Source organism: Doryrhamphus excisus, chromosome 11 (genome assembly GCF_030265055.1).
Source record: "Doryrhamphus excisus isolate RoL2022-K1 chromosome 11, RoL_Dexc_1.0, whole genome shotgun sequence".
In the NCBI taxonomy this organism is placed as follows: Eukaryota; Metazoa; Chordata; class Actinopteri; order Syngnathiformes; family Syngnathidae; genus Doryrhamphus; species Doryrhamphus excisus.
In genome coordinates this window covers 4,555,668-4,567,471 of record NC_080476.1, presented here as the reverse complement: position 1 = coordinate 4,567,471, position 11,804 = coordinate 4,555,668, and the positions used below count along the sequence as shown (strand labels likewise).

General features: G+C 41.4%; 1 protein-coding gene across 1 annotated transcript; it reads right to left on the bottom strand.

Moving 5' to 3' along the window:
- Positions 1–1,713: 1,713 nt before the first annotated feature.
- On the bottom strand, positions 1,714–7,958 carry LOC131138481 (methyltransferase-like protein 27). The gene is made up of 6 exons (XM_058087430.1): positions 7,933–7,958; positions 5,669–5,802; positions 4,200–4,328; positions 2,157–2,292; positions 1,992–2,084; positions 1,714–1,916 (listed from the first exon to the last, which is right to left on the bottom strand). Exons 2-6 carry the CDS (start codon positions 5,789–5,791, stop codon positions 1,714–1,716), a joined length of 684 nt encoding a protein of 227 aa, XP_057943413.1. The 5' UTR covers positions 5,792–5,802; positions 7,933–7,958.
- Between the last annotated feature and the right edge of the window lie 3,846 nt (positions 7,959–11,804).

The window sequence follows — 11,804 nt, the reverse complement described above, 5'->3', positions numbered from 1 at the left end:
AATCTTGTCTTATACTTTCTCAAGAGCCTCTGCACTGTTCTCCAAAAGCCAAAATCATGGAATTGATCAACTGGTCTCTCCACGCATTGACGCGACGAGAAGCTCAGGTTCGGGAGAACCCGCCTGCCCTGACGGAACGTTCACCGCTAGGGTACGTGATGGACAGTTAGGGGAAGAGAAAGTTCATGTGCCTGGCGATTGTTTCCATGGAGGACATTGAAGACGTCTACCTATGTGGGTCTACCAACAGGTCTGTTGCTGATTGGATTGGGAACTTTTTTGGTGTATCGCAGAATTCGTATGATGAAGGCAGCAGATCGAGTTGGCCCACAGATTTTGTATTTTGTATGCCGAGGTTTTTTTTAGTCCCAGTCCCACACTGAGTCAAGTTTGGAGTCGTTGTTTTTTCCTCCCCTCTCCGAGTGTTGAGAAGAAATGAGAAGAATAAAGGCCAAACGCCCCCCTTTAAAATATATTTCTTTTCAATATTTGTCCTGCGACATTGATGACCCTGACGAGACTTGTTCTGTGAAGATAAAACTGAGGAGAGAAAAATCCAACAGGTTAGACATCTGTTGTTCCGTGACGATAAACATGAGGAGAGAAAAAACCAACAAGGCATTGTACAGCACCTGTTGGACCGTGGATGAACCACCACGAGGAGAGAACAAAATCCTTATGGAGCAGGGGTCTCAAACACGCGGCCCGCGGGCCAAATGTGGCCCGCAGGACACTTGTTTGAGGCCCCCGCGGCCCGCGCAAGTTTGATACGGATGCTGTATGGTATCATGTACCCAGAAAAAATTATTATTTTTTGATTAATGTTCATGTTAAAGGTTAAATAACTGTTAATAGTTATCCTCCCTGTACGTGTGGAAGTGGTAAGTTTTTGGCTATTTAAGTTTAAAGGAAATAACTTGAAGGCTACTGTTTAGGTCGCTAGCTCTCTAGTTTGCGAGTTAGCATGTGTCTCAAGACCCTGCAGTTGCGCAATATGTTGTAAATAAAAAGAGTATAAATGTGACTATAGTCGTGTTTTGTCATGTCTACAGGGCTCTAATAATGCTTTGTTCATTTTAATCTGAAAAAAATAATTTGTCTACCCACCAACTATATGTGGTTTCTTAAGTTTTTATTATTTGCTGTTTTATTATTATTATTATTATATTTATTTATTACTGATTGATTGATTTTCTTTATTCTTGATTTGTTTAATTATTTTTGTTATGTTATTTTGTACAGAAAAATTAAAATTAAGATATTTGAGAACAGTGGAATGTTTTATCAGAGCTTTTATTGTAGAAAATCGGAACCAAAGCACTGAAAAAGTTTGTATATTTTCTGTTTTTAATAAATGCGTTTTTTGGGGGGGGGAAACCTGATGCGGCCCAGCCTTGCCCAGACCCTAGCTCCAGTGGCCCCCAGGTAAATTGAGTTTGAGACCCCTTTTGTGGAGGGTTCTAAATTTGCTGCGCCGTGTCTTGCCGGCACAAGAAGAAAAAAACGGCTTATGGTGTATCGCATTTCATCTGTAAATACTAGTGTAGTTTGTGTCTGTTATTAGCTATTAGTCCTTTATAGATCATAAAGATGCATGTTTGTCATCCTAAAAGTGGACATGATCGTGTATAGGAAGCAAGAAGGTGGATAACAACTTGAATGAACGGCGGTGTTTATTCAGAGTTATTCAGTGACATAGTGTTTATGTAAGAGTTAAAGCTTCTCATAGACATACACACATCCACGTATGTAGCCCTCCTCGTACGCCCTCACAGCTCTCTCCCACTCCTTCTCCTCTCTGACCTCCACGCAACGCCACAGTCCCTCCTCCTCCAGCTGCTTTATCTGGTCCTCCAAGTCCGCTTTGTAGCTTGCATTGTCAAGGTTACCCCTGGTCGTCATGCAGATGAGACCGCCTGTGTGGCGAGAAGTTACGTGGGGTGACAAGTCAGGATACCACACAGAGAACCAGTTGGACCCAGAACTCTCACCCTGTTTGGCAGCCTGGCACAGCTCCCTGATGACCTTCACATCGATGTGTCCCACGCTGAGAGCACCAACGATTACCACTACGTCAAAGTGGTCTGCATGGGGAGACAATGTGGCGTTATCATATCATTGTGAGGGAGCGCAACATACATAAATAAAGTAATGACCTGATTGGACAGGAAGTGGCTTCTCGCCAAGCACAGCCAGCTTCAGGTCGTCGTACAGTCCACTCTTTATGGCCCGCTGCATCATCGCCTCACTTGCATCCACACCCACAAAATGTCGAAATCCATTTTTCTTCAGCTGCACAGAAGAATGAATCAGTATGGGCACTTTATGTTTAGTGGATACTTTAAAGGCTGTGGTCTTAAACATTTGATCAGCTGATCGCCTATTTCACTTTAATGCTTGTTTGCAATAACTTGTTTACTCAGAATTCTTTTTGTCTCACTCATATTTCTTCTCTTTGCATATTGAAGCTCTACTTTTAACTTCCTTAAAGGGGAACTGCACTTTTTGGGGGGAATTTTGCCCATCATTCACAATCCTTATGTGAAACATGAACATATATTTCTATCCTTTTCTGTGCTTTACGCCATAAAACGTTCATATGAGCTAGCTAACAATGCACGTCAGTGGGACACACCTACTGCAAAGCACTCTAAAAAAAACACTAACAACGTTTAATTGTTTGGTATGCAGTAACAATAACATATAAATATAGTTTTTCATGTTAGCTGCTACAGTAATAATATCGCTGTAGCTTGGTTAATATACAAGTCAGTTACGTAAATGGAACACTGTTGCTGGTTTATGAGAGGGCTTTAGTGTCAAAATAAGTATTTCCCATGTTCATGGTTAGTTAGCTCATATTAACTTGTTTTCTCACGCTATAATGCACAGTTAAGGGATAGAAATATGTGTTCATGTTTCATGTTGTTCATGATTGGAATGATGGGCAAAAAGATGCAGTTCCCCTTTAAGATCCAACAGGGCTTTGTTGCTAATAGCATAAAGCTAAGGTAGTTCAGATAGTTTAGCACATACTGTAAAATTAATCTTTAATTTTTCAGAATGCAGCCCTCTGTGGTTTGGACACCCCTGATGTATGGCTTTATTCAAGTCAATTCAAATTTAGTGGCTTCAATATCATGGTTTTTCCAAAAATAATTAATAAATAATGCCGTTTCATGGTTGCCTAAAAGTGAAAAAAATTAATTCAAATAATTTTTTTCCTTTTTTTCTTTCTAAATTAATTAATTAATTCAAGAACAAAAATGGCTAAATGAAGACGCCTTAAATTTCTGATGCTATATAAGAGCATCAGAAATTAGGTCGCTAGGTATCGGTAATGTTACTGTATATATACTGCTATCACTGCATGTTTGATTGACCCCACAACAGGCACAGTAATAATAACACAATAGTAATAAGCGTTATAACAAAACGGGCTACTGTTGTACCCGTAACCCACACAAAGCTAAAATTTAACTCTGAACCCCCAACGCCAATTCCTTTTCTGTTATTGTGTCTACCATATTGGGTAACTAAAGATGAATGCAGGGGTGTTAGCTCTAAAGATGTTTTGTATGCTCCAGGTTTTGCTTTCTAAATAATGACCCTCACTGCAGAAAGTGACTTATCTCTGCCAGGTCTGGAACCAATTAACCTTAATAAAGGAGGGATGACTGTATAATTATTTCATTGATAATACATTCTCATGAAATGTCTCAAAGACATGTTCATTTGAGTTGTTTCTGTGTAATAGATTGCTGATGCCCTCTGCCGTTCAAACTGCGTATTGTTAAATATGCTGTGTCACATGACCGGGGAGGAGGCCTACAGCTCCTAGGTCACGTGGTAGAGAGAAAGTTCGGGAGCGATTCAAGATGCTAGCAGCTCACGAGCACTGTAAAGACGATTTTAATAACTGATGATCCTCAATGTATGGCCAGAAGGTGTATGTCGTCATACTTTCATTTTTGTTTTATATTATATTTGTAATATTTCGTTTCACTGCTGTTTATTTATTTTAAACCGTGAAACGCTTATTATTATCTCAATTGCCTTGTTGTAGTTTTTCACGGTGTTTGCTGGAGAAAAGAAGAGCGCAGTGAATCAACTCTGGTGAAACATCAGTTGGAGCGTGGTCTCTTCTGCACCATAAGACAACTTGGGAGTCAGTTACACATGTTAACAAGGCACTGTACCAGGTCGGACACCAGTCCTGTGCCACAGGCCACGTCCAGCACCACAGCGGCTTGGCGGTTGCCAGTGAAGTGGGTGGAGATAGCTTTGGCTGCCATACTGGGTCCACGGTAGTCAAGAACTGCCTGATCCTGTTGAATGGAGTTGAAATGTCAGAACAAACACTTCTTTATTGATACACTACAAAGGAGTCATTATAAAACCAAGGACTGGGCGATGAGATAGTCGTGACCGATGATCGGGATAGATTTCTGGTCGACTACACACTACTAGAGTGGGAGAGGGAGAAGGGTCAATTGGACGTCTGGTGGACTTTGGGAGTGATGGACATTTTGTTTGTTAAATCCCTACTGTTTTTTATGTATTGTAAACAAATTCATGTACAGAGAAAGAAGTTGTCAGGTGGCTTTTGGGACTGGAGAGAGTTGGGTTAGGTTAGGCCTCTGGTGTTTACATCCCAGCCAGGGTTTATAACAACCTGCTTTGTAAAGTACAATTACAAAGAACGCTAAACTCATCACACAGCAACTTAACACTCAATAGGTGTACCTAGGAAATTTTACAATTCAAGTTAAAAATGAAAACAAATATGCTGCAGAGAAAATGGATGGATGGTGCTGCAATGCTGTCTCTGTCCACCAGAGGGAGGCAGAGGAGTCCAGAGGAAGCTGACATTATTGCTGTGCTCGTACACAATGCGTTATGGGAAAATGTCAAAATAGTTGTTTTTTTTAATTCATTTTCATTCATTCATTCATTTTCTACCGCTTATCCTCACGAGGGACGCGGGGGTGCTGGAGCCTATCCCAACTGTCTTCGGGTACACCCTGGACTGGTGGCCAGCCAATCACAGGGCACATATAGACAAACAACCATTCACACTCACATTCATACCTATGGACAATTTGGAGTCACCAATTAACTTAGCATGTTTTTGGAATGTGGGAGGAAACCGGAGTACCCGGAGAAAACCCACGCATGCACAGAGATGGCCGAGGGTGGCATTGAACCCTGGTCTCCTAGCTGTGAGGTCTACATGCTAACCACTCGCTCGCCGTGCAGTTTTTTTTAAATATTTACTTTTATTTACTTGTATTGGTACTTCTTTGTATATTTCTTATGGACACCTGTTGAGTGTTAAGTTGCCGTGTGATGAGTTTAGTTGTCTTTGTAAGATGACACCGTTAGTCAGACTGTTATTTAACATTATTTTATGATTCGTTTAAACAATTTGTTTAGTTTGGTTGGTTCAAACAATTCTGAAGTAAATGATCATACGGAATCACACAGTATCATAAATTAGCACAATCAAAGAACTACATTAATAATTCGCCCAGACCTGATAAAACCTGACTGTCGTGTGCCTGAAAATGTGTCGTGTGCCTTACTGTCACCATATAGCATAAGACCACACAGATGCTTGGCGCCAAAAGTGGAGGATTGCTGTGATGTATTAAGCAGCATTCATGACCTGATCATAGGTTCTGGCCCAGACGTTGTAGAAGTCTATCTTCTCAGCTGTCGTGCAGCTCTTGTGAGCTGTCAAGACCACATCTTTGACGATTTCAAACGTGCGGCTCTCTGCAGCAGACATTTTTCACTCAGCTGTGAAAGTGACAAGGAAGCAGACAATGTAACACAAACAGTGGCTTTATTTGACACATTACCCGAAGAACACTTTTTTCAACTGATTTGTCGAGACAAGGGGAATTTTGTCCATCCACAACCCTTCTGTGAGACATGACACAACACACGTCTTTCCCTTTTATGTGTATTCAAAGTTAAGAGTGGAAAATAATCAATATTAATCGATGCATTGACGTGCATGTGCGCGATGCACTGCATCGGCTCATCACTCGGTATGGATGCAATTGACGGGTGAAATCCAGATTCATCGCGATGCATTTGTGGTTATCGGTAAAATCCGATGTAAGCGCCGTTTTATTAAGGTTAAACTTCGCTCCCTATTCTGTTCCCCAGGTGCAATGAATGCACCATCATTATTTCACATTTTGTGTTGAATATGGACGGAAGCCGTGAGTTCCACATGGAACTACTAGTAAAACAGCACGGACGTTCACACGCAAGCAGCAGTGAGGAAGTTTCTATAATTAACCCACCCGCGACGTTTAAATGGTATGTTTGGAAACACTACGGATTCGCAAAGAACGACGGAAAGCTCGACAAAACGTCTGTCATTTGCAAAGAATGCCGTGTTAAGAAGCCGTACAACGGCAGCACGACAAACATGCAGACCCCTTAAAAAGGGTACACAACAACACGGACAAGTCTACCACCCCCTCCCCGTCTGGTTCCTAGTCGGACACCGGGGAAAAACCAAGCAAATCATCTTTAGCCAAACTTGATTTCACCGAGCCCATAACACCTAACGCTACTTTTGTCAATAGCAGCAGCATAGAGAGTGCATTCTATTACTTATCATGGCAGACGACATGAGAGTTGATGACAACGACTCATTCGGGACAAAAAAACAGGATCCAGAACTATTACTTGTTGAACCTGAATCTATGGAGGAGCTTCAGGTTTTAGAAGGCTGAGCGGGCAAGGTTTAGAGGGTGAAACTGGCATGTCAGGACCACCATGACCTAATGGTGTTAATGTGGATCTTGCCAAGACCAGGTAGGTAGATCGGGAACGTTTCTGCTGTCTCCAAGAGACGGTATCACAACCTACAAAGAATTGCTAACTGTCCATCCAGTAAGTCACATGATATTGATTATTGATAGTGATACAGTAGATCTTGGCACACTAGTACACTAGAAAAGTAGTTCCTTGGTGTTAGTTCCTACAATAACAATGTTGCTATAGCTTGGTTATTATGCAGGTCACGGCATGTAAATTGAACATTGTTGACGTTTTTTAAGGCTTTATAGGCAAAAAAGTTGAAACCCATTACATGCATTGTTAGCTGCCTCGTGCTAGCAGTTTTTCTGTCTTTACAACACACAGAAATGGGAAAGACGGTCTGATATATGGTTGGTGGATGATGGGCAAAATTTAAAAAAAAAAGTGCAGTTTTGAATTCTGCTATTTCATTCTTTCATTGCTGTCCATCCCATCCGTCTTCCATGCTGCTGGAGTACACTGGAGCCTATTCCAGCTGACTTTGGACGAGAGGTGGTGTACACCCTGGACTGGTCACCAGACAATCACAGGGCACATATAGACAAACAACCATTCACACTCACATTCATACCTATGGACAATTTGGAGTGGCCAATTAACCTAGCAATTTAGACAATTTAGATTCTGCAATTAAGCGAACATGCATGTTTTTGAAATATGGGAGGAAACCAATGTAAGCTGAGAAAACCCACACAAGCACGGGGGAGACCACGCAAACATCTCCACACTGAGATGCCCAAACAGAGATTAATACCCAGATCTGACTGTGTGGCCAGTGTTTTCCAAGAGATGGCTGGCAACCCTCTCAACAAAACAAAGAATTTAACAAATGATTCAACTACACCAAAAATAGGTCCATGGATATTGCTATCCAGGCCATTGTATTCTCAGGGTATTGAAACTGGACTGCTGAGGTTATCCTCGAAGATATTTCGCCCCTCAGCCTTAAGTCAACCTTAATTTACGTAGTTGTTAAATGACACAAAACAAATGACACAAAACTACTCTCCCTATGACTAAAATATGAGTTCACATGTCATTGATATCGATAATGATGCTCATGAAATACGTAAAGGAAAGACAACTTACGGAAAGTCAGCGTCAGCGTCTTTGTAGTTCACCTGCAGAAATGAAATGACATTTATTGTGCGTTGTCAAACATAGCAAAAAAAATTGACCAATCACTGGCTGGATGCTTTTGTCACATGCACATCAACATTCGAGGCTCCTCCCTCCGAGTCAAAACATTCTGCTGGAAAGTCCTCAACTTGGACTGCATGCTAAAAAGCTAACACTTGTCAAATGCCTTTAAATCATGGACACTTGTTTCAGCTCTGTGGTGTGTTTTTGTGTTGTTGTTGTTGTTAAAGCTTGCACTATGTTGCCCTGAAGGCATTTGTTTGTAACATTTGCATATTTTTGTTAAACAAATGTTTTCTGTTATAAATTAGAGCTATATTGTGAGTGTAGTTGTCGTTCTAACTATAACTATTCTAAAGGATAAGGATGTTAATCTGTGCTCATCCAATGTGAAGAATCATAGAAACAACGCCGTAAGTTATTTAGAAGATGTTTATTTCATGTTGGAGACGTTTAAGTGAATAAATATTGGTGCTATGTTAAAACCTGGCGATTTATATGCACAGCTGACGCTGCGAGGCAAGTCGCCCTTTGCAGGACATTCATAGAACTGCAGTATGTAAAAGTTATGGAAGCCATTGTTCAAAGGAGAAAAATAACACTAGACCAAAAAGCTGGCTAGATGGCTAGGGATGGGCTAACCTAGCGGGCGCCGCACAAGACTCATTCATTCATTCATTTTCTACTGCTTTTTCCTCACGAGGGTCGCGGGGGTGCTGGAGCCTATCCCAAACTGTCTTGGGCGAGAGGCGGGGTACACCCTGGACTGGTGGCCAGCCAATCACAGGGCACATATAGACAAACAACCATTCACACTCACATTCATACCTATGGACAATTTGGCTAGCATGTTTTTGGAATGTGGGAGGAAAACGGAGTACCCAGAGAAAACCCACGCATGCACGGGGAGAACATGCAAACTCCACACAGAGATGGCCTACGGACAATTTGTGTATGTTTTTGTGTCTGTGTATCGTTTTTTTTTGTGTGTGCATAAGCTAAATCTTTCACTTTGTCTGTCTTTCCCTGTCAACTGTTTAAGTGTCTGTGTAACTCATCAAACAAGTTATGCTGATCTAGACTTTATGAGGACACAGGTTGAAAATTCTCATCCTTGATTGGCTGGCCACCAGTCCAGGGTGTGCCCCGCCTCTGGCCCGAAGACAGCTGGGATAGGCTCCAGCATGCCTGCGACCCTTGTGAGAATAAGCGGTAGAAAATGACTGAATGAATACAGCAATAGAAAAGTAGTTTACAGTTGAGTGTTTGGGCAAGGATTAGGGTTGCCAACTCCCTGAAAATAAATAAGGGATGCACCGAATTGATGGCAAATTGAGTACACAAACCTGAATTTCAGTTGCTGCGTGTAATACAGTCAGACAAATCCTCACAAATGATTTTTTTAATAAATGTGTTTTTACAATAACAATTAACAGAATACAGTAATAATGGAAATATCTTTCTTCGGTATACATTCAGTTATAATAGTGCAAGGCGTATCGTGTTTTATGTGATTGTCAAATGAATGAATGAATCAATGTCAACATTTATTCACAAAGCAGGTACATCCAGGCTTGGGCGAAACACCAGAGGCTAACACAAAGAAGAAATTACAACTCTCTCTATCCCCAAAAAATGAATTTGGATGAATGTATGAATGGAACAGTTTTAAAAATAGTAAGAGTTGAAGCAGATATTCTTTGACCTTTTGGTGAGACTTCTGTGATAGTGTCACTATCATATAGCTGGACACACTTTGTGTTTATGTTAAACAACTTAGACACACAAGTAGTGTTTTGATGACAAGACACAAATATTATAATGACAGCGTGAGAACAAAGTTGAAATTTTACTACTAATGCTAAGATATCACCATGAACCTGATAGCCACTTCCGAACTAACTACATGCTGTAAAGACTTTGTTTTGAAGACTAAATGTCACTGTCATTCATTCATTCATTCATTTTCTACCGCTTATCCTCACGAGGGTCAAGAGGCGGGGTACACCCTGGACTGGTGGCCAGCCAATCACAGGGCACATATAGACAAACAACCATTCACACTCACATTCATACCTATGGACAATTTGGAGTGGCCAATTAACCTAGCATGTTTTTGGAATGTGGGAGGAAACCGGAGTACCCGGAGAAAACCCACGCATGCACGGGGAGAACATGCAAACTCCACACAGAGATGGCCGAGGGTGGAATTGAACTTGAGTCTTGTCACTGTCATAAAAAATAGTCGTATAATTTTTCACTAGCTAGCTGCTTCAATGAGAGGCAGACATTGTGGTATGGAATGGCATAGCCTCAAATAAGCTGTCATCAATTGACTCTATAGTAACATAACATATATAGTACGAACGTAAGTTTGATTCTGGCTGTAATAAGGGACAAAGTGCGACCCTTGTCAGCTCAATACAGGAAGTGTACTTTGAAATATGCAATGCTTCGGTTTTTTAATGGATGGTCGGCAATCCTAGAAAGCTGACATGTTTTCTTTGTAGTTTAGGTTAGCATCAATCTACCAAAAAACAAAACAAATGTTGGACTTGTCTCTCACGTAACATACTACGTACAAGGAAGTCTATTGCTTCTCAAATAGTGGGGGCGGGGTGTCCCCCAGTGGGGGCATGACAGCTCCAATGATTGGCATACATCAAGCATGAGAAAAAGCCTAAGCCATTGGTGTCCATAGTACAACCTGGGGCCATTTGTATTTGTTTTTATACCCCTTGGAGGTTAACTTCATTTGCGGTTCTCACTGTCTGTTGGTGCCTGTCTGATCCCCTCCCCACCCAGCTTGGCGGTGTGCCGTCTGCCTCCGGGGGGGCGTCTTTTTCAGAGTGTCTGTGATCGGGGGGTTTGGGTGATGACAGACATCTCTCCTCTGGTGGGCTCTGTCATGTGGTGATTGCTTCTTTGTTCCTCCTGTACCTGTACAATACATACAGTAGCTATACATACTCACAGTACATAATGATGGCAGCCAGACTAAACTAGTGTATAGCGTATATGTCAAACACCAGGGCGTCTTCACAAAAGTTGGCTGCCAAACAGTCTGGCAGAACTGCCACATCCTGTTGAATAAAGTTGACATTTTAATCTTTATTGACACAGTACAAATCATTCCATGTGTCATGTCAAAGAATTATTTTGTCACCAAACGCTTTTTTATTAGGTCTCGCAAAGTTAGAGTTAATGACTTAACGGAAATTCTCTTTACTGACACTATTTTTTTTACGTGTGACAAACATGGGCACCCTCAGCCCACACTGTAGTTGGCAGAAACGCAGTGTTTTGGGAGTTCATGTGGTAGCACATGTCGGAACAAATATTGGGCAGAAATGGACAAAGAAAAGTTTGTTCAGCTTCAAAGCCGTGGCAGATGGCTCTTTCGACAACTTATTTGTATCACCTGTCGCTGTTGAGTTGAGTTGTAACGAGTACGTCGATTCTCAAATGCCAGAGAGAAGGCACTTGAGCACTGCAGGTATTTTTTTGTCATTACACAGTAGTACTTTGGCATACGAGTGTCCCAACTAATAATGCTTTTTAGACGTGAACCGTTTCTCGGCTGATTTGTTTTTGCTTTGAACTGCAAGCTAAACTGTATGTTACGAGCAGGCATAGCCGAGCACAACTATATAGGGACTTGTGTCAATGGCACAAAGGTGGACGTGTGCGAGCATACACAGCGCTCCATGTGATGGCGATTAAGACTTGCAAGGGAATTTATTTGTGTCATTATTAGCATGTATTAGCGATTAATTAGTATTTGTGCTTGAACTGTTGTGTTTGTCAAAAATGATAGAATC

Excerpts from the sequence above, each read along its gene's own strand:
- LOC131138481 (XM_058087430.1), bottom strand. The coding sequence starts at position 5,791 with ATGTCTGCTGCAGAGAGCCGCACGTTTGAAATCGTCAAAGATGTGGTC. Across the intron at positions 2,293-4,199 it reads CAGGACTGGTGTCCGACCTG|CTGAAGAAAAATGGATTTCG; the intron begins GTACAGTGCCTT and ends TCTTCTGTGCAG. Across the intron at positions 1,917-1,991 it reads GTGCCAGGCTGCCAAACAGG|GCGGTCTCATCTGCATGACG; the intron begins GTGAGAGTTCTG and ends CTCGCCACACAG.